This window comes from Diorhabda sublineata, chromosome 3, assembly GCF_026230105.1.
Source record: "Diorhabda sublineata isolate icDioSubl1.1 chromosome 3, icDioSubl1.1, whole genome shotgun sequence".
Lineage (NCBI taxonomy): Eukaryota > Metazoa > Arthropoda > Insecta > Coleoptera > Chrysomelidae > Diorhabda > Diorhabda sublineata.
Window position 1 is genome coordinate 34,709,852 of NC_079476.1, and position 23,544 is coordinate 34,733,395.

General features: G+C 35.3%; 1 protein-coding gene across 1 annotated transcript in view; it reads right to left on the minus strand.

Moving 5' to 3' along the window:
• LOC130441818 (protein outspread) overlaps positions 1-23,544 on the minus strand; it is a 152,505-nt gene that overhangs the window by 34,875 nt on the left and 94,086 nt on the right. The window contains exons 4-5 of the mRNA XM_056775620.1: positions 11,340-11,814; positions 1,414-1,607 (exon numbers count right to left, since the gene is read on the minus strand). Coding sequence (XP_056631598.1) covers positions 1,414-1,607; positions 11,340-11,814 — 669 coding nt within the window. The remainder of the gene's footprint in view (positions 1-1,413; positions 1,608-11,339; positions 11,815-23,544) is intronic.

Sequence of the window (23,544 nt, forward strand, 5' to 3'; positions counted from 1 at the left end):
CGGGACTAGTCATCATCACGTGACCTCCTGTGCGTGGGTCATATTCTAATGATTCTCGTCCGCACCGAAAGAACTTAAACCAATTTTCAATTGTTGAAAATTTTGGACACAAGTCACCGTTTTTGATTTGTGTTGTTATTAATCCTTCTTTAATCAAAAATTTTTCAACACAAACCAATTTGATCGTGGTATACTATAAATGGATTGACGCAAGTTGATTCATGTGAGATTCTTTTTGAGACTTGTCACTGACGCGTGCATAAAGATTTTTGCTCTTACTATATGAGGCCAAGAGCTCATAGACCGCACTACGTATTAAGCGTCACATGTAAAGTATCAAAAGTATGTATTAGTGCAAAAAATTTTCATTTTCACGTAGAAATTGGATTGGTCACTTATGGAAATGGAGAGAAACGAAGAGGTCGTGGGCGAATGGTCTCTCTGGACTTTTACCATTGGACCACGCAGAAGGAATATAGATTCATTGTTAAATAAATTTGGCCTCCATGGAAAAGCAACAAGTCGTGTCATTTTGTCGATGATTTGAATATTATTCAAAAAAATCCCTTCAATTGTTCCTTTCGTTAAAATAGGATTATTCTTGTTGTATTCTATATGGTTTCTTTTCAGGATTCTTTAAACAGAGCGGGTGATGTTCTTTATAGATGAAACATTTTATTACAACTTCTTTTATTAGAAAAAAATGAAATGCATAATTTTGATAAATAAAAAATGAAACAGATTGTAAAAATTGGATGAGGTCGGAAATACAATTAAAAAGAATAAAAAATTATTAGTAACCGGTGACGAAAAGAAGATATAATGAAGATTATAAAAGACAGAAGACAGAGGAAAAAATGGATACAAAAAAATAACCGGAACATTCAACAAATAATAGTATACAAAGAAGTTTTTTATACATTTGTCTAAAACACTGTTTTTGTTGCCAATTCAAATATTTTCAGACCTTTATTATCAAATTTAACTTCAGATTCTGCTAAACCATCAAAACATTTTTTTTTGCTAAACCAACTTTTAGACATTGACTCATTCAAGGTACTCAGACTAGGTGCTTCGGCAGGCAACCATAACAAAGCAGAATGGTAAATTTTATACAGAATGCGCAATTAAGTAATTGCACACTTATTACCTGATATTTCAGTTTGGGCAGTATATTAATTCCTTGAAAATCTGTTTGTGTAATAACGAGAATTATTCTGTTGAAAAATTATCGCTACGTTATATGTTTAAAGACTCTGTAAATTCGAAAAAACATAGCAAGTAACACAAGAAATGACACGAAAGTGAAAAGTATATATTGTGCATCTTAGAGTTAATTGATTCTCAATGTTTTCAAAAAACTTTTCTATAGTATTTAAATATTGATAAAACTCGTAACGCAAATTCATTTACCTTTTTGAGATGCAGTAAGCCCTCGGCAGGTAAAGTAAGGTTAGAAGATTCAGACTGCAGCGGCCTATGTTGATCAGTAAGCGCAGTCGCTATATCCCTCAATCGTTCGTTTCGCCAATCTTTTCGTGCCCTAACTTTATCGTCGCATCTCAATTTGTCTCGTGTCGGTGGTGAACCGCTGCTCACTATATAATCTAGAACAAAATAGAAAACATATTAGAACGATTCAACCGAATGTACAGAATTTTAAATAATTAAAAATTACTTCTGCATATGATCTATGTCATAAACGACACCACGACAAAGATACAAAAGAAAAAAATTAATTTTGCTAGAAATATGATGCAACAATATAAACTAAAGACATTGCTTGAACTAGTGTAAGTTAAATTAATAAGTTCTGAATTCAAATAAAAAAGTGGCAGCATGTCAAAAACAAAATAATTGATTACACACTTCGCTCTCATTATAGCTTTGAATTTATTTTTAAAACTGTATAGGCATTTAAGTAAAAGTGAACATTTCTAGTTTTTTTGGTAAATATATCTTGAGGTAAGTCATAAGATTCCTATCGTAATAGCACATACGAATTTAATATGTCCATTGATTTGGTTAGCGTTATTTGTTAGTATCGCAAATTAGGAGTTTTTTTTATTTTTGCTTATTTTGGCAAAGGTTACAGCTACAATCCGGGCGTTTCCGAAACTAATAATTCATCACAGAATGAGTGACGATCATCGCTAAATATGAAACCGTGAAAAAAATTGTTACTCTGTGAATCCCCAAATATAAAATTATTTTTGTATACAACGTAACGAGTTCTTTTGGTCCACATAATTAACGAAGTTTAGATTCAATTTTGATGAAATTTGTCCACCTACTCTGCGGGTCAAAAGTTTTTGCAAACTCCACAATCCATTCGTTAAATTTCAAAAAATATACACTCTGAAAAATTTGTCTTTCACATTGTCAAGCGAATGTCGAAACGGTGTTTTACAAACCAAAAATAAAAGTTTATGTTATTTGTTTACTGTTTATGATTGTAGTTTAGTCCCAGTTAGTCCTGTGAGCTGCAAGAACGTACAAGGATTCATAATTTTTGGACCAAGACATTTTTTATGAAGTTTGTATACGAATCGTTCTCTTTCTTTCTTTCGAAAATTCAGACTTGTAAGTAAGTAAGACTAAAATCGATTAACTAATAATCTTAGTTCAATCGACTCTGCTAAAGTAAAACAACCAATTTCCAGAATTCTTGCTTTTATTATTTCAAAAACCTGACAACAGCCTGAAAAGAAGCTATCTCATGAAAAAAATTACAGGTAATCATGAGAAATACTCTCTGTGAATAACACAATGTAAAGGTTGGAAATCAGGAAATTAGTTATCAGCATCCATAATCCCGGAAAGGTTTTTCATCTTCCATAGATGCACCACCTTCTAGTTCTTTGATAGACAAATAAAGTTAAAAAATGTTTAATGCCAGAGCAAAATTTGGAGAGCAGGAATGAGATCATTTTGACTATGATACCCAATATTTCAGTTGGCTGTGTTTACTAAGAAAAATATCTTTGAATGAAGTTATTTCATTAAAGAGTTGTATACCGTCTATATCTTTCTTCCTCATGTACCTGTAACTTAATACCTTAACGAATCCTTATTATTTTCATGAAATTATACTTAGAAAAGTTATGAAACTCGTACAGAAAACAAAATATTAGCAATGCATAGCATAGCATTCAATTAATAAGACAAATCTTTCAATTTTCGAAGAAATTGCATGATCAAAAATTGCAAGGAAGGAATATAAGCCCTCACTGCCCTTTTAATCAAAGGAACGGACCTTTTTTCTTAGCTTCGAGATGGAATTTTCAGAATAAATATCTATCTTACCGTCAGATCTATAGAATTCCAAATATTCTTTAAGATTATCCTAGCCTTGAACGCATTGCGTGGTATTGAATTCAAGATTTTACAAAACATGAAATCTTGATAACTTTGTAAACTAAATTCAAATATAGATTTTTAATTAGTGATTTGGTATTCGGTCTATAGTGAAATCTTCAATTATGACATTGATTGCAGCTATAATGTTTCTTAGTTTTTGTTTTAGAGTTCCAAGAGCTGTGTTTAACTCAACAGTTTTAAAGTTAGAACATTCTACGTGCTTTTTTAGATGGGAAGCAGAAAAATGATTATAAACTTCTTGTACTAAACTGTGTTGTCGAAAAAATTTTGCATTTGTAATTTTTCATTTTAAGAAATTTTACTTAATCGATAAAATTATATCAGCCCTGAGAATTGTTAAGTGTAAGCAACATTGCATCAGTTGACTAAGCGACCCAGGATGTGATATCACAGTATATTGTAACTTAAGGGACAAACGTTACATGTAATTTTTTAAATATCGCAAAAGTATCTTCACTCAACTTCTCGAAATCTTTTACTTCTTTGTTCCCTGTATAATATACTATAATAATAACTAATAAGCAATGATTTAGAACTGTTAACTTGGCATCACAATTTGTTCCCGAGTCGGTGGCAAATCATCGATCGCAATTCAACATCGTGTAGTAATCTAAAGATTGGATGAGAGTAACGAGATTCAGAAAGAAAAAAAAAGATGAATGAGAATAAAATAAAAATAAAACCGGTGGTGAAATAAAGAAGATGCCGAGATGATGATAGCCATCCACCTGACGACCAACCGAGAATAGAAAGATCTACCGGCGATATGAAAGTGAATATGTCTATTTGCCACTCTGTTGATAATACACTATTCCAGTATGCAGTTGCTTATCTGTTGTTACGAATAAAATAAGAACGAAAACAATTTGTATTCAGATTGTTGAAAAATATACGAGGGAATGTTTTGTATTAGATTTCCTTCTAAGATTAGGGTAACGTGGTAACGCATTTTTTTTTAATATTCTACGTATCAAAACAGCAGGTTTTCCAATAAGAGGTGTTATTTTGATATTCAAAGAAAAATGCCATTTTTTGAGATAAATGATCGGATGTTTATGTCCTCGATAGCCTCACGAATTCCATCTTTGAGGTCTTGAATCGATGTTGGACTATTGGCGTAGACCTTATCTTTCACGTGGCCCGAAAGGAAAAAGTCGCAAGGTGTTAAATCATAAGATCTCGGTGGCCAATTGTGATCATCTCTTCGAGAGATAACACGGTCCGGAAATTTTTCCCGTAAAAGATCGATGGTTTCGTTGCTTGTGTGGCACGTTGTTGAAAGTAAACGTTGTCCAAATCAATACCATCCAATTCCAGCCATAAAAAATCATTAATCATCTCTCGATAGCGCAATCCATTCACTGTAACTGTTGCTCCAGCCTCATTTTCGAAAAAGTAAGGTTCAATGACACCGCCAGACCATAAACCGCACCAAACAGTCACGCGTTGAGGATGGAGAGGATTTTCAATAATAACTCTTGGGTTTTCCGAGCCCCAGATTCGACAATTTTGTTTATTGACGTAAACACCAAGATGGAAATGGGCCTCATCAATTAAAATGATTTTTCGATGAAATTACGGATAATTTTCATGCATTTCAAAGACACGACGTTGTTGATGATCGGCCGGCTTGTGTTCTTGTGTTAACTGAACTTTATAGGCGTTAAGACCCAAGTCTTTATGCAAAATACGGTGTAATGACGTTTGTGGAATGGCTAATTCCAAAGAACGACGAGGAATGGACAAACCTGGGTTTTCTTCAACATTTTGGGCTACAGCAGCAATATTCTCAGTTGTTCTTGAGCGACGTGCACGGGTTTTATTCGTCACATCACTAACTTGTCCCAACAGCTCAAATTTTTCCACCAATTTCTGTATTGCGGTCCAAGAAGGTGTTTCACGTCGACCCAAAAATGTTTTAGTTTTACGAACCGTCACTGCCAAACTTTCACCATTTTTATAGTGAATTTTAATAATTTCAATGCGTTGTTGAAACGTGTATCGTTCCATTTTCATTATTGGCGTAGTTTCTACTTGTCAAATGTCAAAAAATAACAGCTTCAAAAGTGACATTTACCGAAATAGCGGGCTGTTCAAAATAACACCTCTTATTGGAAAACCCTTTATATAAAATCAGAACTGATACAAAAGTAAAAAGAAATTTTATACTGTTATACTAATTGTAGAACGACTATAATACAAAATCTACAAAAATGTTGAAGTTAATAATAATTATTATGCAGTATATCGTTCATTTTTTCGTTATTTGTATCCTAATATATATATTGATATACGTAATTTAGTTCATGAGATTTTAGCCTAACATAAAAAGAAAGGTCATAAATATGAAGGAAACTGTTTTAGAATTTCCGACTAAATCTTCTATGCTACAAAATGTGATGCATATTTGGAGATAAAATGTTCGTACATCGCCTGTTTAATTTCATCGACGCTGTTGAATATTTGATACCTTAACTCAGGTTAAAGCTTCGCGAACAAAAAATAGTCGGACCAAATCAGTGATATATTGTGGGTGTACAATCTTTGCGAAACCTCATTGGAGGTTTGTCATAAATCAAGCGAACATCTCAACTGATTTTACCGCGCCTTTGTTCGTTAATTTTTGGATACAACTGCCATAGAAAATCAAGTGATATGCCGCGTTTAAGGTTGTATTTGATTTCGTAAAACTAATCTAAAGAATACCATAACGTTCCAAGAATATAGTAGCCATCACTTTTTAAGTGCTTTTCGTTGCCCTTTCGTTCTTTTGGCAAGGACTCTCCTTTCCGATGCGACTCCTGTTTCAAATTTCGGATTATAGTAAAAGATTAATTTCATCACCTGTTCCAATTAATTGAATAACACTTTCGTGGTCCTCGTGGCAAAGCTTTAAAAATCGCTCAGCACCCTCCTTCTCGACGTTCCTTTTGCACTGCGTTGAGAATTCGAGTCACCCACATTGGACTCATTTCTTTCATATTTAAATGCTCATGTAGGAACCTTTGGACACTTGTTTTGGAAATGCCGGCAATTTATTTTGTTTTTAGGCGCCGGTCACTTAGAACAGACAATTTCTTCCAATATTTTATTGTTTTCTGGAATCCCAGGACCTTCCGTACAAGCTTTACTCTGATAAAATGGATCGAAGCAGCAGATTGAAACTTTATGTAAAGCTTGTTGAGACTCATGGACCGCACTACATATATTTGACCCGGACTAGTGCATTTTATTAAAATCAAATATTTTTTTAATGTTCGTATGGAGTTTTGGGTGGTTGTACTCTCGATGCGAGAGACTTTGTGTATAGTTTTTAAATAATCAAATATCGTTACAATTCGATCAGCCTCCTGCGAAATAAAACAAAGAATGCGCAACCTTACCTTAAATATGTAGATGTATAAGTAGATTTCTTCAATTTCTTATTTTTTAGACAGTTTCTTAAAGACAAGTAAAAATTCGACGTTTCGACCTGTTGCCGTCTTTATCAAAATTTTGCAAAAGAGCGCAATAGGTCGAAACGTCAAATTTTTACCTGTCTTTAAAAAAACTAATTTTTACAAGTCGGATACCCCATTGCTACTCTTCCTACTCAATTTACACATGAAAATAATTATGAAAAAGGGTCTGAAATCTATATCAAATCACGAAGATAAACTCAACTAGTCTCTAGATACAGACCAATAAAAAGTTAATTTAATTATATTTAAGCAATAATGAACAGGTTTAAAATAGCTGCGGTCGTAACTTGATTAGTTTACATTCCGCTGCCGTAATATCCAAGTATCCGGTTAGTTGATATAAAAATTTAACTCACACACTTACTATTCACCGTAGATATTACTCGACGATAATATCCATTTTCATCTATAAGTAAATTAGCAAAATAATCCCCCTATATCAGATTAACGGCCCGATAAGGTTTTATTTTATCCATAGGTTGATGCTGACCTCAATAATTTTGCTTTTCTCGCTCGAGAACGCGATCCTTTTGATGCCGATGACATATAATGGATTAGAAATAATCAAGGTAAACGCAGGACCGAACACTGACAAATAAAAGTTGGACACAAATGAAAAGGTAAGAATTAGGAATTAGGCTGGAAAAGGATACCGTATGGGAAATAAAGAAATAAAAATAAAGGTTTTCCAATAGGGACTTGACAATTTTGAATTTAGTTTGTGAACGGACCTTTTCACTTAACATCGAACTGTCACTGTCAGTTTATTCAGTAGACATAACCTTTTCGTCATGGTGAAGTACACGAACGTCTGCAAATCTTAAAAATTTACTACAGAAATTCGGAGTCGGTAGCCGCTACATTGAGAGTATTAACTCTGATTTTCGGTTGTAATTCTCGACCTACTAGACAGGCAATAACAAGTTTAGTAAAAAAGTTTGAGTCTACCATATTCGTTATGTGTCGAAGTGTTGAAAATATCGCTCGAGAGTTGGGCATCGCCAAGACCACTTTATGGCGAATTTTGCGCAAGGATCTTACTTTGCACCCATACAAGATCTGGCTCACTCAAGAATTGAAGCCGTTGGACCATTCGAAGCGACGTAAGAGTTCCATTCATAAAAGGTTGGAATATACTTCAACCCGATAATAAAGTTTTTGAAATATCTCAAATCTCAAACACCATAATTAAGCAGCTTTTAAGAACTACTGAAATACGAACGCTGAGATCAATAGCGGTACGATGAAGAAGAAGTAAGAATTAGGAATTGTTTTTCATATAAGTCATAATTTACAATTGAAAGTTTTTCTAGTAAATGTTTTCAAATCGGTTTTTTGAGTGTTTTACTTTGTCAGTTTATATCTTGTTAGTTTTAAAAAATCTTCTCGGAAAAAAACCCCGATATTCTTAAAAACATATTAGAGCTAGTGGCACTACCCAGTGCTGATTTGTTACCAGTAAACTACAGGTCCAGATATGGACACGAGTATCAATTTTTTATGGAATTGCGAAATTTCATAAAAGTTAAAACTGTTATTGAAGATATTCTCCTAGTTTATTTTGTCGAAAAAGCCTAGAATCTGAAATCTACTACGTAATGGAGTCAGTTCCAAGAGTTCTGGCTATAAAATTGCTTTTTGAAGCGTCAGGCTGCGGGTTATATAGAAAAAAAGTCCAGGGTAGCAACGGCAAAATAAGTAAACACATTTTTATGCGAAGCTTTGGGGCGCATATTGTACAGATGATTTAATACGTTTGAGTTTGGCCGGAAACGGAGTTGAAATGGACTTTGAAAATATCCATCATTAATCGATTAGAAGCTATTGAAATGTGATTATATAGACGCATGCTCAAGACCGTGGACAGCTATACAAACAAACGATGCAGTCCTTAACAGAGCAAATGCTTATTTGGGAGATATCCTGCGTAGTAGCCGGTTTAATATCCTCCATTTGATTATGATAGGTAAAGTTGAAGGTCGTAGAGGAACTGGAAGGAAACAAGCCTCTTGGTTGAAGAATATTAGAGAATGGACTGGGATAAGAGAGGCAGGACAGTTATTTAGACAAGCTCAAGATAAAGAGAGTTTTACCATGCTGATCGCCAACATCAAGGGGACTTGATACTGTACGCTAAGAAGGAGCTCCGATGAGTTCCTTCTTGGGAACTGGTCTCGGTTGAGCTAATAAGGTTAACCTCATTATTTCCTCATGAGAACTTTATGGAACTTCTAGGAAATAAGCAAATCTTCTCGATATATGCGGTAGCGATCTTTTAACAATTATTTTATCACACTTTGTAATAAAATAAAATATGGATAAATGGAAAAATATATGTTTTATTTGATTATTAAATATTTAGCAATACTTACGTAATTCTAATGCTGGGTTTATGATTACCCGATTCACTAAGTAAATTCATTATCTTAATTACTTACTTTATTGCTGGTAAATCAAAACGATAAAGAAGCAATTGTAACAGATAACAAATGGTTAACATTAAACAGTAGACATTCTAAATATTTACGCATTTAATTCCAATAGAAACAAAATAACTTGTATAGTAGACGCAGGCATGTGGAATTATTTTGACACAAAAGAACATAAACTCCAAATTGTCGCATCAACTACGAGGGTTATCGATAAAATAAGGTTCGATACGGACGCAAAAGACACTGTTAAGCGATATTTGGCGAGACAGACGTTTAGCTTGGCTCCCTTTCTCCTAGTTCCCGCCCCAGCGAACTGTCTAAACGTTAATTCTTGTCTTGGTATTCGTGAAAGATGAAGCTTCCGTTTGATTCTAACGCCATATGCGAATTTATCTGTGTGATTCGTTTTTGTGCACAAAAAGCGTTCCTCCGGTGGGGCATTCATTCCTAACTGTGTGAGGTGTATGTGCAGAGAAATCAAAGACGGACGTATAGATTTCGATGCAATACACCCCTTTCACATCCTAGACTTGCCCCAAGTGATTACTATCTTTTCTCTGAATTAAAAAAAAAAACACTTGGGAGGAACGCAGTTTCACAACCGACGAAGACTTGAAAGAAGAGGTTTTAAGCTATCTTCGGGGCGCCACGGCAGACTTCTAAGATTCAGTCATAAAGAAAATGGTACACCGCGTGCAAAAGTGGATTGATCCAAACGACGATTATGTCGAAAAATAGAGGGAAGTCGAAGCTTTCAAACATGTATTATTCAATGCCAATAAACATGGTTTTCATTGTAAAAATTGTTGGGAGCCTTATTTTATGGACAAGTCGCTTAGTACTTTGTTAACGTATATAGTGAAAAATGCCCACCTCAATAACAGTAATAGGTGTCTACTAATCTACTCGATCCGATGCTTCGGTGAAGTTAACTGAAGGTAAAAGTGCAGCTTCGTAAGGAATTCATTGTGGTTAAAACTCTGTATCACTTTCAATCCTCTAACTAAGGCCAAAAACTGACAATGATTGGAAGAACAAAGATTGGAAGACGAGGCAAAGTAGCACGAAGTGAAGTGTGTCTCTACACTATCTCACTCGGTTGAGTTCGATCAACTAAAGTGGATGGTAGTGGATGCTTAAAACTCAAAAAACATATATTCTGCGAGGAAGTTTTACGAAGAATCATTCAAAATTGGTATTTACAAGCACCTATTCCTATACCTACGTTTTTGATAGCACAAAATAAAAACTATACGCAAGCTACTGACTGAATGAGATAACATTAGAAAATTCGAGTCAATTTTATTACGATCTCGTGGGGAGGGTAGTCTTTACACACTCATCAAAAATATTATCCTGATAACAATAACGAGGAGCTACGAAAACCAGAATTGTAGACAAAAATTAATATAAATGCTTCGCTTATTCTTAAGTTAAAACGAAAGTCGCGTTATTTTCGTGACGATATCTATTTTATCATCTGTTGAGATCAAAATCAAATCAAATTAGGGAAATAGATTTCACGTATCATCAATATATTTCGATAAAATTTTACTAAAATAACGAGATCTAATGAATCGTATTTTTTTTACGAACAAATTCACAAAATGACCGTCCCTGTCCAGCTACTATGGACGAATTCGCGCGGCGCTTTTCGGGCGGCGTCTTTCACATGTTTTATAAAAGGTGGAACTCGTTAGTTAATTACTTTTAAATAGTCGTAGTGAAAAGATTGAATTAGTAAAAAGTAGTAAAAGTTTAAGCGATATTTCTAAGTAAATTATTAAAAGTTAAGTGTATTGTATAGTGTATAAATAAATTAAGAACGTAAGAGACAGTATTTATTAATTCACCTCACGAATAGAAAGAGTGTAAATAAACACGAAAAACGTTACCTAAAAAAAACGAGAGGATTTGATATGACATGGGGAACCAATTTTTTTCATATTCCTACGAAGATAAATATTTGAATGCTCGCGAAGTGATGTACCTCTCTGTCCAATACACATTTTTATTTTTACTAATGAATAAAAACACCGTGAAAAACCATGAAGTTTGTACTTACCGGGTCTTAAATATTCAGCTGGTGTAATGGGTGGATTTGGAGTTTCAATTGGAAGACTATTAGTTCGAACGGGTGGAGTCCAGCTCAGAGGAGGTGATGATTTAATATCTTGTTCTTTCGGCGGAGATTCTCGTTCTTCTTTCAACGGGGGTGTTTCAAAATTTGTGCGCGGACTCGGTCCCGTTACAGAAAGGTGTCGTGGTCGAGGTGGTTGCGGAGAAGCGCTTCTACCCAATTGCGGCAAACTAGGTGATGCACGACCTCCCGGAAACGTAGCGTTACGTTTATGTCGACGCGGAAATACCGCGAGCAATTCCGCCCACCAACGGGCGTCTTCGCGACTAGCGGCTTTAACGAAAGTTACGCGATCGGGACTTGTCAGCGCGAGAGAATGAGGATGACCGGTCACTTGTTCTGCTCCTGTCACTTCTAGAACTTTGCACATGTCTACTGAACCTTGTGGGACGGTGTCAGGCTAGAACAAAATAAAATTATATAAGTATACAATTACCACAGTATGAAAAAGTAAATTTACTTAGAATATTTAAGTTTAACTGATGTATTGGTTGTCCGGAATGGTGTAAGAAATATTTGTAATGAAAATGTAGATGCTAAATAGGAGATGATATGTTCACAACAAACTAATTCATACAAGTCCGAAAAATTATCGCAACAGAATCTAATTTGCGTGGATAAGAGATCTGAATTTAATAACTGATCGGTAATGAACAGATGAGTGATAAAAGTTTTTAGGAAACGCGATATTAACGACAATATTCTCAAATGTGACAGAAATTAGAATCAACGAGTGGAAAAGTGGTTCCACAAAAACGCAATGTTTTGAAATTGAAAAAATAAATATGGAACTGATAAAGTAGTAGAGTAGAATGGGGTCAAGAGATGAAAAGCAAAGGAATAATGGGACAGCATCGAGAATAATTAACGATATAATAAAGATAGAATGGGGTTTAATCCATTGCGCAAAAAATATCTGGAAAGCATCACGCGGCTCAATACCACAAAGGTATAGAGTCGTTTATATACAACAGGGTTATCTGGAATTCGTACCATACTCTTTTTCTCTTTTTTTTTTCGGTATTGATTTTACTATGAAAGCTATATAGCCGGAAACAATGTCAACGGACATTTTATTAGAAAATGAAATCTTCGCGTATAACATAACCATACTTGCACCTGTGTCGACGATATTATGCGGTAATAAAACTCTCTATTCGTTCATTGAACGGTGAATTAAAATATACAACTTTCGACTCGCGACTCGCATTTTAAATACAATACCTATACCATTTACAATTAAAATGAAAAAAAAGTAAAAGACAAGCTATTTGCTACAATCAAACTAAAAAGTAGAAAAAGTAAAATTTTTGACATTTTCAAACTAACTTTACGTTTTGTAATTAATAGATTTGAGTATGATTCTTTAGATTATTGGAAATTATTCCCTGAATAGGATCCCCTTTTCCATTTTTCTTTTTTCCTCAATTTTCTTAATAAACTCTAAACGGCTCTCTACCGTAAGATGGACGCTAGTGTTTCTCGTTGGATCTCGTATGCAGGTGACTGAAATACATATGCGGTTGGTGTTTCTAGTATCGTTTAAATGGTATGGTCTCCTATAAACGCCGTCGGTCGCGTACAACGTCACGCCGTTCAAACGCTTTCTGCCGCGTCTCTAGTTATTTCGAACCATTGCAGCGTATACGTCGTATTTGGCGGCGTCAGCACAAAAAGACAAGCAACTTTTTCCTCAGGTGATATGGGTTTCTTTGATGGCAGTTTTATTTTATATATCCCCAAAAGTTCTACGATATGTTTGAATTGTTCTTGATCGACTCGAAAATCTTCAATAAATTTAGTATGGTTGTCTTTCTAGTATTTCAATATCCTTCTTTCTTCCTCTTCATAAATAATCGGTGCCGAGACGTCGTCGTTCGCGTATGAAATGTATTGACCCCTGACGTGGTGCCTAGCGTTTAGACGTCGATTGGAACGTTTATGCTCATGTCGAACGCTTCATATAGAATTTAATAGGAGATCGAGGCCTAAAGCTTCTAGCGCGTAACTATAGTCTATTTTTATGAATGCGAGAGTACTAAAATGATGAAGCATTTGTAATCCAAAGACGTATTATTTCTCTTAGTAGACAGTTAAAATATTTTGCCAAGTTATACCTGGAGTATTTTCGTATAAAATAACATTTGTATGAATAAATGAATATGTAAGGTTAACCTGCTTACAACTTTCCAACAGCTGAAGGTGAAAAAGTTCAATTCTTTCTAAAATCTTTCATTTTTCCACAAGGTACTGGGAACATTGTATCATACTGGTTATGAATTTCTGTAATTTGTTAATTCTTAGACTTTTTTCATATGGTTTGGTTGATGAAGTATTTATCTGTCTTTTAATTCAAATTGTGTTTAAAAACATAAAATCTTGACGTCTTAGCGGCGCTTGTAAACTTTTAAATTTGCCTATGAATAAAGCCCATTTTTTGTGATATGATTTCTGAGTTTTATCGAGCAAGAATAGTGGCCTTACATCAAGAAGGTTTATCTAATAACCACGTTGCCCTTCGTCGGAATATGTCACGAACTTTGGTGAGTGACACTTTTCCAGGAAACTGGTAGCGTTGCGCGAAGACCGGTCACGGGTCGCCCCAGAGTTACATTAGAGAGGGAAGACCGTTATGTAGCTAATTTCATTCGAAGAACGGTCGTCCAAGTCACTTTTTCCTAACATACTTAAGGGCAGTTTTGAGAAGTATCATCAAAAGGAGATTATATTTATCTAATTTAAGGGCTAGAAGACCTTTAAGGGTGCCTAGACTTTCACGACGACACTTTGCTGCTTGTCTTCAATGGGCTCAATAGTACAGGGATTGGGTTTTACAACAATGGCGTAACGTTCTTTTTTCCGACGAGTACCGATTTGGTTTCCACAGTGATAGTCGGCGGGAAAGGGTCTGGAGAGGCCCAGGTAGAGATGTTGTTTCCTATCATGGCGGATCCGTGATGCTTGGGGGGGAGGGGTATAATGTATGGTCTGGAATTTCGTATGACCGATAGTTCGGCCCTTGCGCAATGAATATGGAGCAAATTTCATTTTTCATGATGATTATGCCAGACCACACTGCACGGAAATGGTACAAAACATCCTAGATGAAGGAGGTATCCAAAAAATGGATTGGGCAACAAATTCACCAGACATGAATCCCATTGAACATGTGTGGGATTATATTGGCAGAGCAATACCCAATCGAGGAAACCGTTCAAGACCTGACTGCTGCCGTTCAAGAAGAGTGGGAAAATATGGCTGACAATGTTATCGATAATTTGATTCGCAGGATGCCGAGAAGCGTTAGCCAATTGATTGCAAGAAGAGGCGGTCATACGAACTATTAATTTGTTTTTTTATTATATTATATCTTTTTCCTTAAAATAAAAATTTTCACACTTCCAATATTTTGCACATTTTTCGTTACTTGGTTTACTGAATATTTTTGGTTACGTAATTTTTTTGCTTCATATGTATTGATAAAGAAGGCAATAGGTCGAAGCGTAAATATTTTATGCTTTTAAATGAAATTTCAATTAGAAGAGACGTAAAATCAAAAACATTTATTAACAAAACTTCGAGAGTCCCCTATAATACAAAGAAAAAATCAAAGCAATAATCTTTTAAACATAACGATTGTTTTCACTGCAATTTGGGTGGTATATCGATTATTAGAAAGTTGACCAAAAATTATTAATTCTTTAATAAAACAGGAAATTTAAAATAGCCAAGCACAATTATTAACAATATGTAAAAGTTATTATAGTAAGTTTTTTTCATAAAAATACTGCATATTATTTTAACAGCACCATTTCCTTTCCCACAGTATATAAGTAATGATAAATTACAAAAAATAATTGCAAGCAAATTTTGAACTACATTGATTTGTATCTGATTGCTAAGACAACGAAGTTGTCGTTTGCATGCAAGAACGTACGAGGGCCGGTCAATAAGCCCAGTATTTCTCCAATAATGAACATTGCATCTAATTTTTTATCACTTCCTAAAAATAAGATTTGTCGTTTCTTTGTGATCTAATTTCATCAATTCAATTAAATATTGAGTGTAAAGTGGTTGAGGAAACAATTCGTTCCCTAAATTTTGGAGTTTTGCCATAAATATCTTGCATTAACTTCGCGCAAAATAATTGACCTTTTGAAGGGACTCAACGTGTATTATATCGTACGCATTCCAATGAACGGTCGCCATGACTTCAATTCCTGACAAACCCACCTTGGTCTTCTCCTATTTTCACCGAGAAACCAGCTGTTTGGTCTCAAGTTTGACATGGCAGATCCATGCTTCGTCGACAGTTGCAAAACGGCGTAAAATCCCCACAGCGCCAAAAATCATTGTAAAGTTGTTATGATTTGGTGTGGTCGATTACTCTCAAATTCAAAATTGAAAATACTAATCCTTGTGAGTTGCTTATGGCCTCCATCTGTCGTATTATCAATCAACGATCGGTCCACTTCATATTGTGCTTTTTTCGGTTGTCCAAAACGTTCGGTATCTTCTCTGCTTCTACAGCTACATCGGAATTGAGTAAACCACTTTTTTACTATAGAAAATGATAATTTAGAGTTTCTATAATAGTTATCATAGCTTTGAATCGAGAGACGGTTCTTTCCTTCGAACATAATAATCCTTAATAATTAACAAACTATGTAGCTTGTTTTAATTAATTTTTAGTTTATAATTAATTACACATGACAGACGTCTGTCGACAGGGGAGGTGGATATTCAAATAGTTACGAAATTATTTAGCCGCCGTCATACAAGTACGTGGAGTGAATAGCAGTGAACTAAGGACATTGTTTCATCAATGCAGCGAAACCTACGACAACCCTACATATACACACAGTATATCCACCAACAATCCAGTTAAGATACATCTATGTTGGGTGTCGACTTCTTGTTGTCGAGCAATGTGACATGTCAGTTGTCAAATGACAGGAGATTACAGCACAACAAAAATATGAAGAATTCAATGGAAAATTAGTTTCGACGAGAAGTCTGATTCTTTCAGCCAGTCCAAGAAACAGTTGTTTTGACATTGGATAAAATAATTTTGCTGGGTGTTAGTCGAGTTACTTGGTAGCCAGAAATTTTCTCTTTTGGTTTGGTTTTTTGCAATAAAAGCATGCACCCATCACCTTTTTGACTTTTAAGATTTTTTTTATTTCGTAAATATATGGCAATAACATCGTCATACATTGCTTTGGTGGGATCTCTCCATGTTGATTGCTTGTGTCAAGTTGCGTTGCTTTGTTAGAACAATGGTCTTAATATAAGTACTTCCGCTTTGAGGAATCCATTTGATTAATGTTTAAATAAATTGATTGACTAATAAATAAATAGTTATTTTTTTCAATTTTAAATTGGTGTGTCAGTCTTCATTGCTTTCCAACACTTCATGATACATGAGACATTTTCGTACCTGCCTTTTAATAATTTCATGGGATTCAATTGCGACGATTTTACTCAAGACATGGGTTATACTGATGGTGTATTCTTAATACTTAATTATTTTAATTAAAATTGTTTCAAGAAGAATGACTTTGGGGCGTTTCTCTGAATTCGGGTGTACGCCTATGTAACAAGCAAGGTATTTTTCTTGTTGGCGTGCTAATTATAAATCGTAATAAATATATTCATTATCGATGTTGAAATTGATGGGTGAATCGTTTTTCGGAAATCGTTAAGTAAGCCTCCGTGCACGGATAGCTATACAAGGCGAACACCTATACAGAGTGTTCGGGAATGAGTAGATGACGTGAAAATAACGCTGTGACCGAAAAAATTTTTTCATACGACCACAAAACTCTAAATTAAACAGTCGAACATTATGAGTTTTTAATGAATGATAACGTATGTCCATGTTGTGAGTCTTGCCCAATGGTAACTTTTACAGGAACAGCCTGTACAATCTAAAGATAGTAAAAATGAATTTTTCAATAATTTTTTCACAAAAAGGTACTCTTTGTTTAATTCGATAAAATTTATACTTTAGGAGATATGTAGATTTTTAGATCGTTGTATATGTACAATATGACATTCTGAAGAAAATTATCATAAATTGTATTGAAAATACTTACAGAAAGTATTAAAACTATTCACATAAGGAAAAAATTGACATGTAGAAAAGTTTAGTGATTTAGAAATTAAAATTTGTTGGAAAATTACTGTTTACTGATGAAGCTTGTTTCACATGAAACTGTTGTATTAATTCCCATAATTTACATTTATGGGCACATGAAAATCTTCACGGTTCAAATCAAACAAAGCCATAAATATCGATTTTGTATTGATGTGTGGGCAGGAATAGTCGGTAATAATTTAGTCCATATTCAACAGCTTGAATGATCAGCGATACTTAGAATTTCTAATGTGGTTCATGCACGATGGAGCCTAAATCATGTAAAAAATCGTTTAAATAATATTTTTCCTAAAAGGTAGATTGGTCGGGGAGGTCCTTTGCATGGCCACCACGTTGGAATATGCGATACCAATAAACACATTTAACGAAATGATCGATAGAATAAATTTCCATTGTGACGCGTATAAGGCAGAATCTTGAAATGCTCTTCCAAGTTCAAAGAAATATCCGTAGACTTCGAAAGTGTGTAGAAGTGCATGGTTCACACTTCGAATATTTATAGGCTACTTAACTAAATTTTTCAACATTTCAATTATCTCCTTATGTAGGTTAAAATACCTCCTGTAAATATGTTCAATAAATAATTACAATTTATGACAATTTTCTTCAGAATGTCTCTTTACGGCGAACGGTTTCCTTAGCATGTACAACGATCTACAAATCTACATATTTCCTGAACCATTAATTTTATCGAGTTTATTTTTGTTAAAAAATCGATTGAAAAATTCATTTTTGCTATCTTTGATTAGGTTAGGTTGTACCTGTAAAAGTTACGGATTGTTAACCATTTTTCGAATGTATAATTGAGAAAATATACTTAAATATAAATTCTGATTTCACAACTTTAAAGACCCATAACTCAGAAACGAGGTGTCGTATAAGAAAATTCTACTCTATCTACTAATATACTCACGTCCGAAGTCCGGGAATACCCTGTATAAAAATCATTTTATCATCATCATCAATCATCATCATTTTTCCGAAAAACGTTTTTCGAGCCCTGTTGCGCCATGTGAAAGTCTACATTGTTAATACGCTATTCAAGCTTTTCAAGTGATACACTTATTTCAAACGGCCACCATTACGGCCCAAATTGAACTATCGGACCAATTTTTTTTAAATGTGCGTTAGTTACTCTAGTTTCAGAAAACATTGAATCAAAAATTTTTCAGGAAATCCGAATAAACGAAATAATGCAAAAATCGATTTCTTAAAAACCCCACCCGTAATTTGCGCGAGTTTTGGATATGTTGTTCAGGAAATCCTAACCTTTTTTTTTGGCCACAAGGTAGGGTAGGAGCTAATGCCATCCTCACAGCGGGCGGGTGCAACGCTGTGAGTTTGTGTGGGACTCTCACCCACTCAACCACCCTCCTTATTTCTGCATCCCTGGGAGTTGCGTGCGCCGGGAGGACAACAAGTTGTCATTACATCGGCGCACCTCCCCTATAAATCCTTTTCCTTATCTATTTATTCCTGGGTGTTTCTATCCTCTTTTTCCTTTTTGGTCATTACTTCGGTCATGTACGTCGATACCGCGTTCCAGGTTTTCTTGTCCTCGAACATTTTCCCTATGATCTCGGTTGCCGTTGGCAAGTCACAACCTAGTTGTTCTTTTATTCTGGTTCTCTCCTCACCCCATCTCACCCATTCGTAGAGGAAATGGGCCGGGTCATCCTTTTGCCCACATGTTTTACATGTGTCATCCTCGGTCTTACGGATTCTTTTCGTAAAGGTGCCGAACGAACCATGTCCCGTCAGAACCTGCGTGATGTAGTAAGAAGTAGGAAACCCTAACCTACCTTTTTGCCAAACGACAGTTACCAAAATGTCCCGTTCGGAAAAAACGGCCACGCAACGAAACTGTCGGTTTTGACCTATCCAAGCCTCACATACGTCGTGTATTTCACTCCCAGCGCTTATAATGTAGGTTTTCTCGTGGAACTAACAGTTCCTTGGAAAATGTACATTTTCAGTGGCACTCAGCTTATCCGAGAAATAAAAATCGTCAGATAGACGCGAAGAATAAATTCTTTGCAAAATGAATGATCGAAAATATGAATTATTACAAGCTTTGGAAATAATGTTGGATTTTTCCGGGGATTTGTAAATGAGTAACATCAGACGATTTTCATTTGTCGGATAAACTGTGTGCCACTAAAAATGTTTCTAAACAAAATGATATATGTTTTTCATGTATTTTTTCATGTAGAATACGATGGAGTTGTCAGTTTCACGATAAAACCTACATTACAAGCGCTGATCGATCGATTCGATCATTCATTTTGCAAAGAATTAATTCTTCGCGTCTATCTGACGATTTTTATTTCTCGGATAAGCTGAGTGCCACTGAAAATATACATTTTCCAAGGAACTGTTAGTTTCACGAGAAAACCTACATTATAAGCGCTGGGAGTGAAATACACGACGTATGTGAGGCTTGGATAGGTCAAAACCGACAGTTTCGTTGCGTGGCCGTTTTTTCCGAACGGGGCATTTTGGTTAACTGCCGTTGGGCAAAAAGGGGTTCCTGAAAAACATATCCAAAATTCGCGCAAATAACGGGTGCAGTTTATGAGACAACGATTTTTCAGTTTATCCGGATTTACCGGAAAATTTTTGATTCAATTTTAATTCTGAGAACCTCAGCTGAAAGTAGAGTAACTAACGCACATTTTAAAAAAAATTGGTCCCGATAGGTCAATTTGGGCCAAAATGGCGGCCATTTAAAATGAGTGTACCATTTGAAACGCTTAACCCGGCATTGGACAGGTGAGGTATGACAAACCCCAGCGCTTGAAGAATGCAGAAAAAATATTCAAATTGACCGCCAAACGACGCTAGCACCTCAGTACTTTCAAACTAAGTATTCCTGTACGCGTGGTTGTTGAAAGCATAGTTCCAGCATAGACACAGTGCGAATAGGACCGTTTCAAAGTTGCTTGGGGTTTCTAACCCCCCACCTGTCTAAGCTCGGAACATTTTTTGAGCAGATTTGTTTTGTTTTTGTGGCATCGTTTCTACTGGTATGTTCTTTATTTTTATGAACTATGGTTATTATTTGTAAATTATATTTGTATTAGCTCGTGTTTTGATGGGAGATTTAGAAGAATAGCAGAAACGACTCCAAAGACTATAGCAAGATGCAGAAAATGACGAAAACTTCATTGATGAGGATGATTCTGAAGAAGACAACGAAATAGACAATGTCAGCGTGGGTAGTGATTACCCTGACTTAGAACAGGATGCCAAAGAAGAAAACCCAGATTGCAGGAGGTCGACGTGTTGGCCAACAAAATGTCCCAGTTGAAATCCATATTTTTTATGGAAAAAAAGGATTGACATGGTGTAAGGGGTATAACTTAACAACCAGGTCCGAAAATATTATTATCCACCTACAAGGTGGCGGGTGGGTAATAAGAATAGAACGTTAAGAATGGAATTAATCAAAGACCACCAGAGATAAATGCTGTCTAGCCCGCGGCAATATCAGAAAAATTTTCAGTGAAAATCCGGATCCACCTACCAAAAAGACAAGGCCTAATCACCAGGGAAGATGCTCTGAATGCCCACGTTCACGTGAAAGAAAAACTAGATATGTTTGTGAAGCGTGTTCCGTGTTTTATACCTCGAGCATGTAGTCATCTATTACAAATATTGAACTAATTGAATACACAATAACTTTTTTGTTACAAGCGAGAATTTTATTCGGTTTTTTTTTTTGTTTGAACGCCTGTAGTTTTATTTATAACACTCTGTTTTGATTTGTTTAGTATCTTTATTGAAAAATTTTCAGCAAATAAATAAAAAAAGCATCATCATTTTTTACTCTAAAAGAATCCACTTTCCAATAATCCAATAATATTTTTATACAAAGATTTCAATATTACCTACTAAGTAAGCCCAGAAAAGCACTAAAATTTTTCCAGAATTGATATCAGGAAGGCATCGTTGACCGAATCAATTTGGGGTTTGCTACACCCCACGTATCTCAATTCTTTGTTCTGGGTGACCATTTAGATGGCCCATAGATCGTTTTTCTACTAAACTCGAACATAGAATTGCCATGAAGACTATTAACTAGCTTATAGTCTTTTCTGAAAATCCGATGATAACAAAATTCGATCATGAAAATAATAAAAGCTTCTTCTGCAACATTCAATTCGTGACACCTTATGCGAATAGCTCATAAAAACATTTACAACTTTGTTTATGGTATAATGTTGTACGATTCAAATAATAAATTGACTTTTGAGGTTGGTTAGTTTGTTGGTATGAAAGTTGCGTACCACAAAATACCATGTGTCAATATCCCGAGGCAGTGTATTCGGTTGGTAAGTTTATTGACGGCCTAACCAAGTATTTTATTTATTCGTTAAGCACACATCCCATAACGGAACATCAGATATTTTGGTTAACACGATTATTAAATTGGGTAATTCGACACAAGGTGTTGGCCAACTGACATTGCAACAATGTTTAGCGTATACAGTGTACGCAAAAAGAAATTATATATACACCATACTTTTTAAAAAGAAAACAACAATATGAAAATCAGATGAAGCGAGTGTACAATCATATTTGGTGAACCGGTTCTCCAGCCAAATGGCCGACTATTGGGAATAATGCAGCTGCAACTATACCCGCTCGATCCCCCAATTAAATTTAAAAAAACAAAGAGATAATATGTATCCAAATAAGGGGAAACCATTTTTACTTAGAATACTTCTGGCCATTGATCGTCCGTTTTTCCTCCTTCTTCAGCCAGATCATCACAATCAGAATGCAATATCCTCAACCACAGCCTTGCAAAGGAGCAGCTCCTATATCCTAAACTCCTACAAACCTTCCTCGTATAAAAAAACTTTCCTCATCTCATTGAAAAATACCTGCTGAATATCTCATATTTGGAAAACGTTGCTAGACTTGAAAGTGCGGTTAAAATATTATCGAAAATATATACTACGAGAGCCGTTTTTTTTTTCAACCTCCGATCAGACTACACACTCCGCCATTGTTGACATTCATGCGTCTGTCGGCGGCAGAAGGCCATAGTGCTGCAGAAATCCTTCGGAGAATGAGTCGTGTGTATTGGGGAAAACTTCATGAGTGATGGTGTCGACAGTTTAAAGATGGTCGTAATGATGTGCATGATGAAGGGACGCAAATGTGTCATTTCAGATGACCTGGTACAACGAGTTAACAGAATGGTTACAGAAAACCGCAGATTCACAATTATGCTTTGTCTATGGAATTTCCAGAAGTTTTAATTTCTATTTTGTACTCTACTTGAATTCATTGGCGGCAACTTTATTTGAAGAGGGTATTGGAAAGCTTGTCCACGCTTATGTCAAATGTCTCAATTTCTTCGGTGATTATATCCAAAGTAAGTGTAACAATCTTTTGGTAATAAAATTATTGTTTTATACGAACTTATCTTTTTATTTCTACCTTATCGGAGGTCGAAAAAAGAACGGTCCTCATATATACTAGTTACACATTTCTACTAGCTCTCTAGGAGTTTTTCGTTGCCGGTATAGAAAAATTCCCTGGGCAACTCGGACAACCATGTGCGCACAAACTCATCTACCTCGTCGTCGGTGTTTTGACCTCTGAGGATCTCTTTCAGAGGTTTAAACATGTGGTAGTCGCAAAGTAGTAAGTCCGAACTATAAGGTGGGTGTTCTCTCATCCCAGTTCTGATAAGTTGTACTCCTTATTGAGCATTTCACCATTGAACCGACCTTGAATACTGCATTATTTTTAGCGAATCCGTTGTCGCAATTCTCTTGTAAACACAATATTTTAAACAGATTCATTGCTCAACTTTTTTTTCATAGTCAATATCGCCAGGCAAACTTTTAGCATCCTAAACAAACACACGCTTCATACGTATATTTAAAAAGGGTGTACCAATTTAGGGGGGAAAATATTAACGATTTTACTTCCCTACTCAGTATGAATACGTTA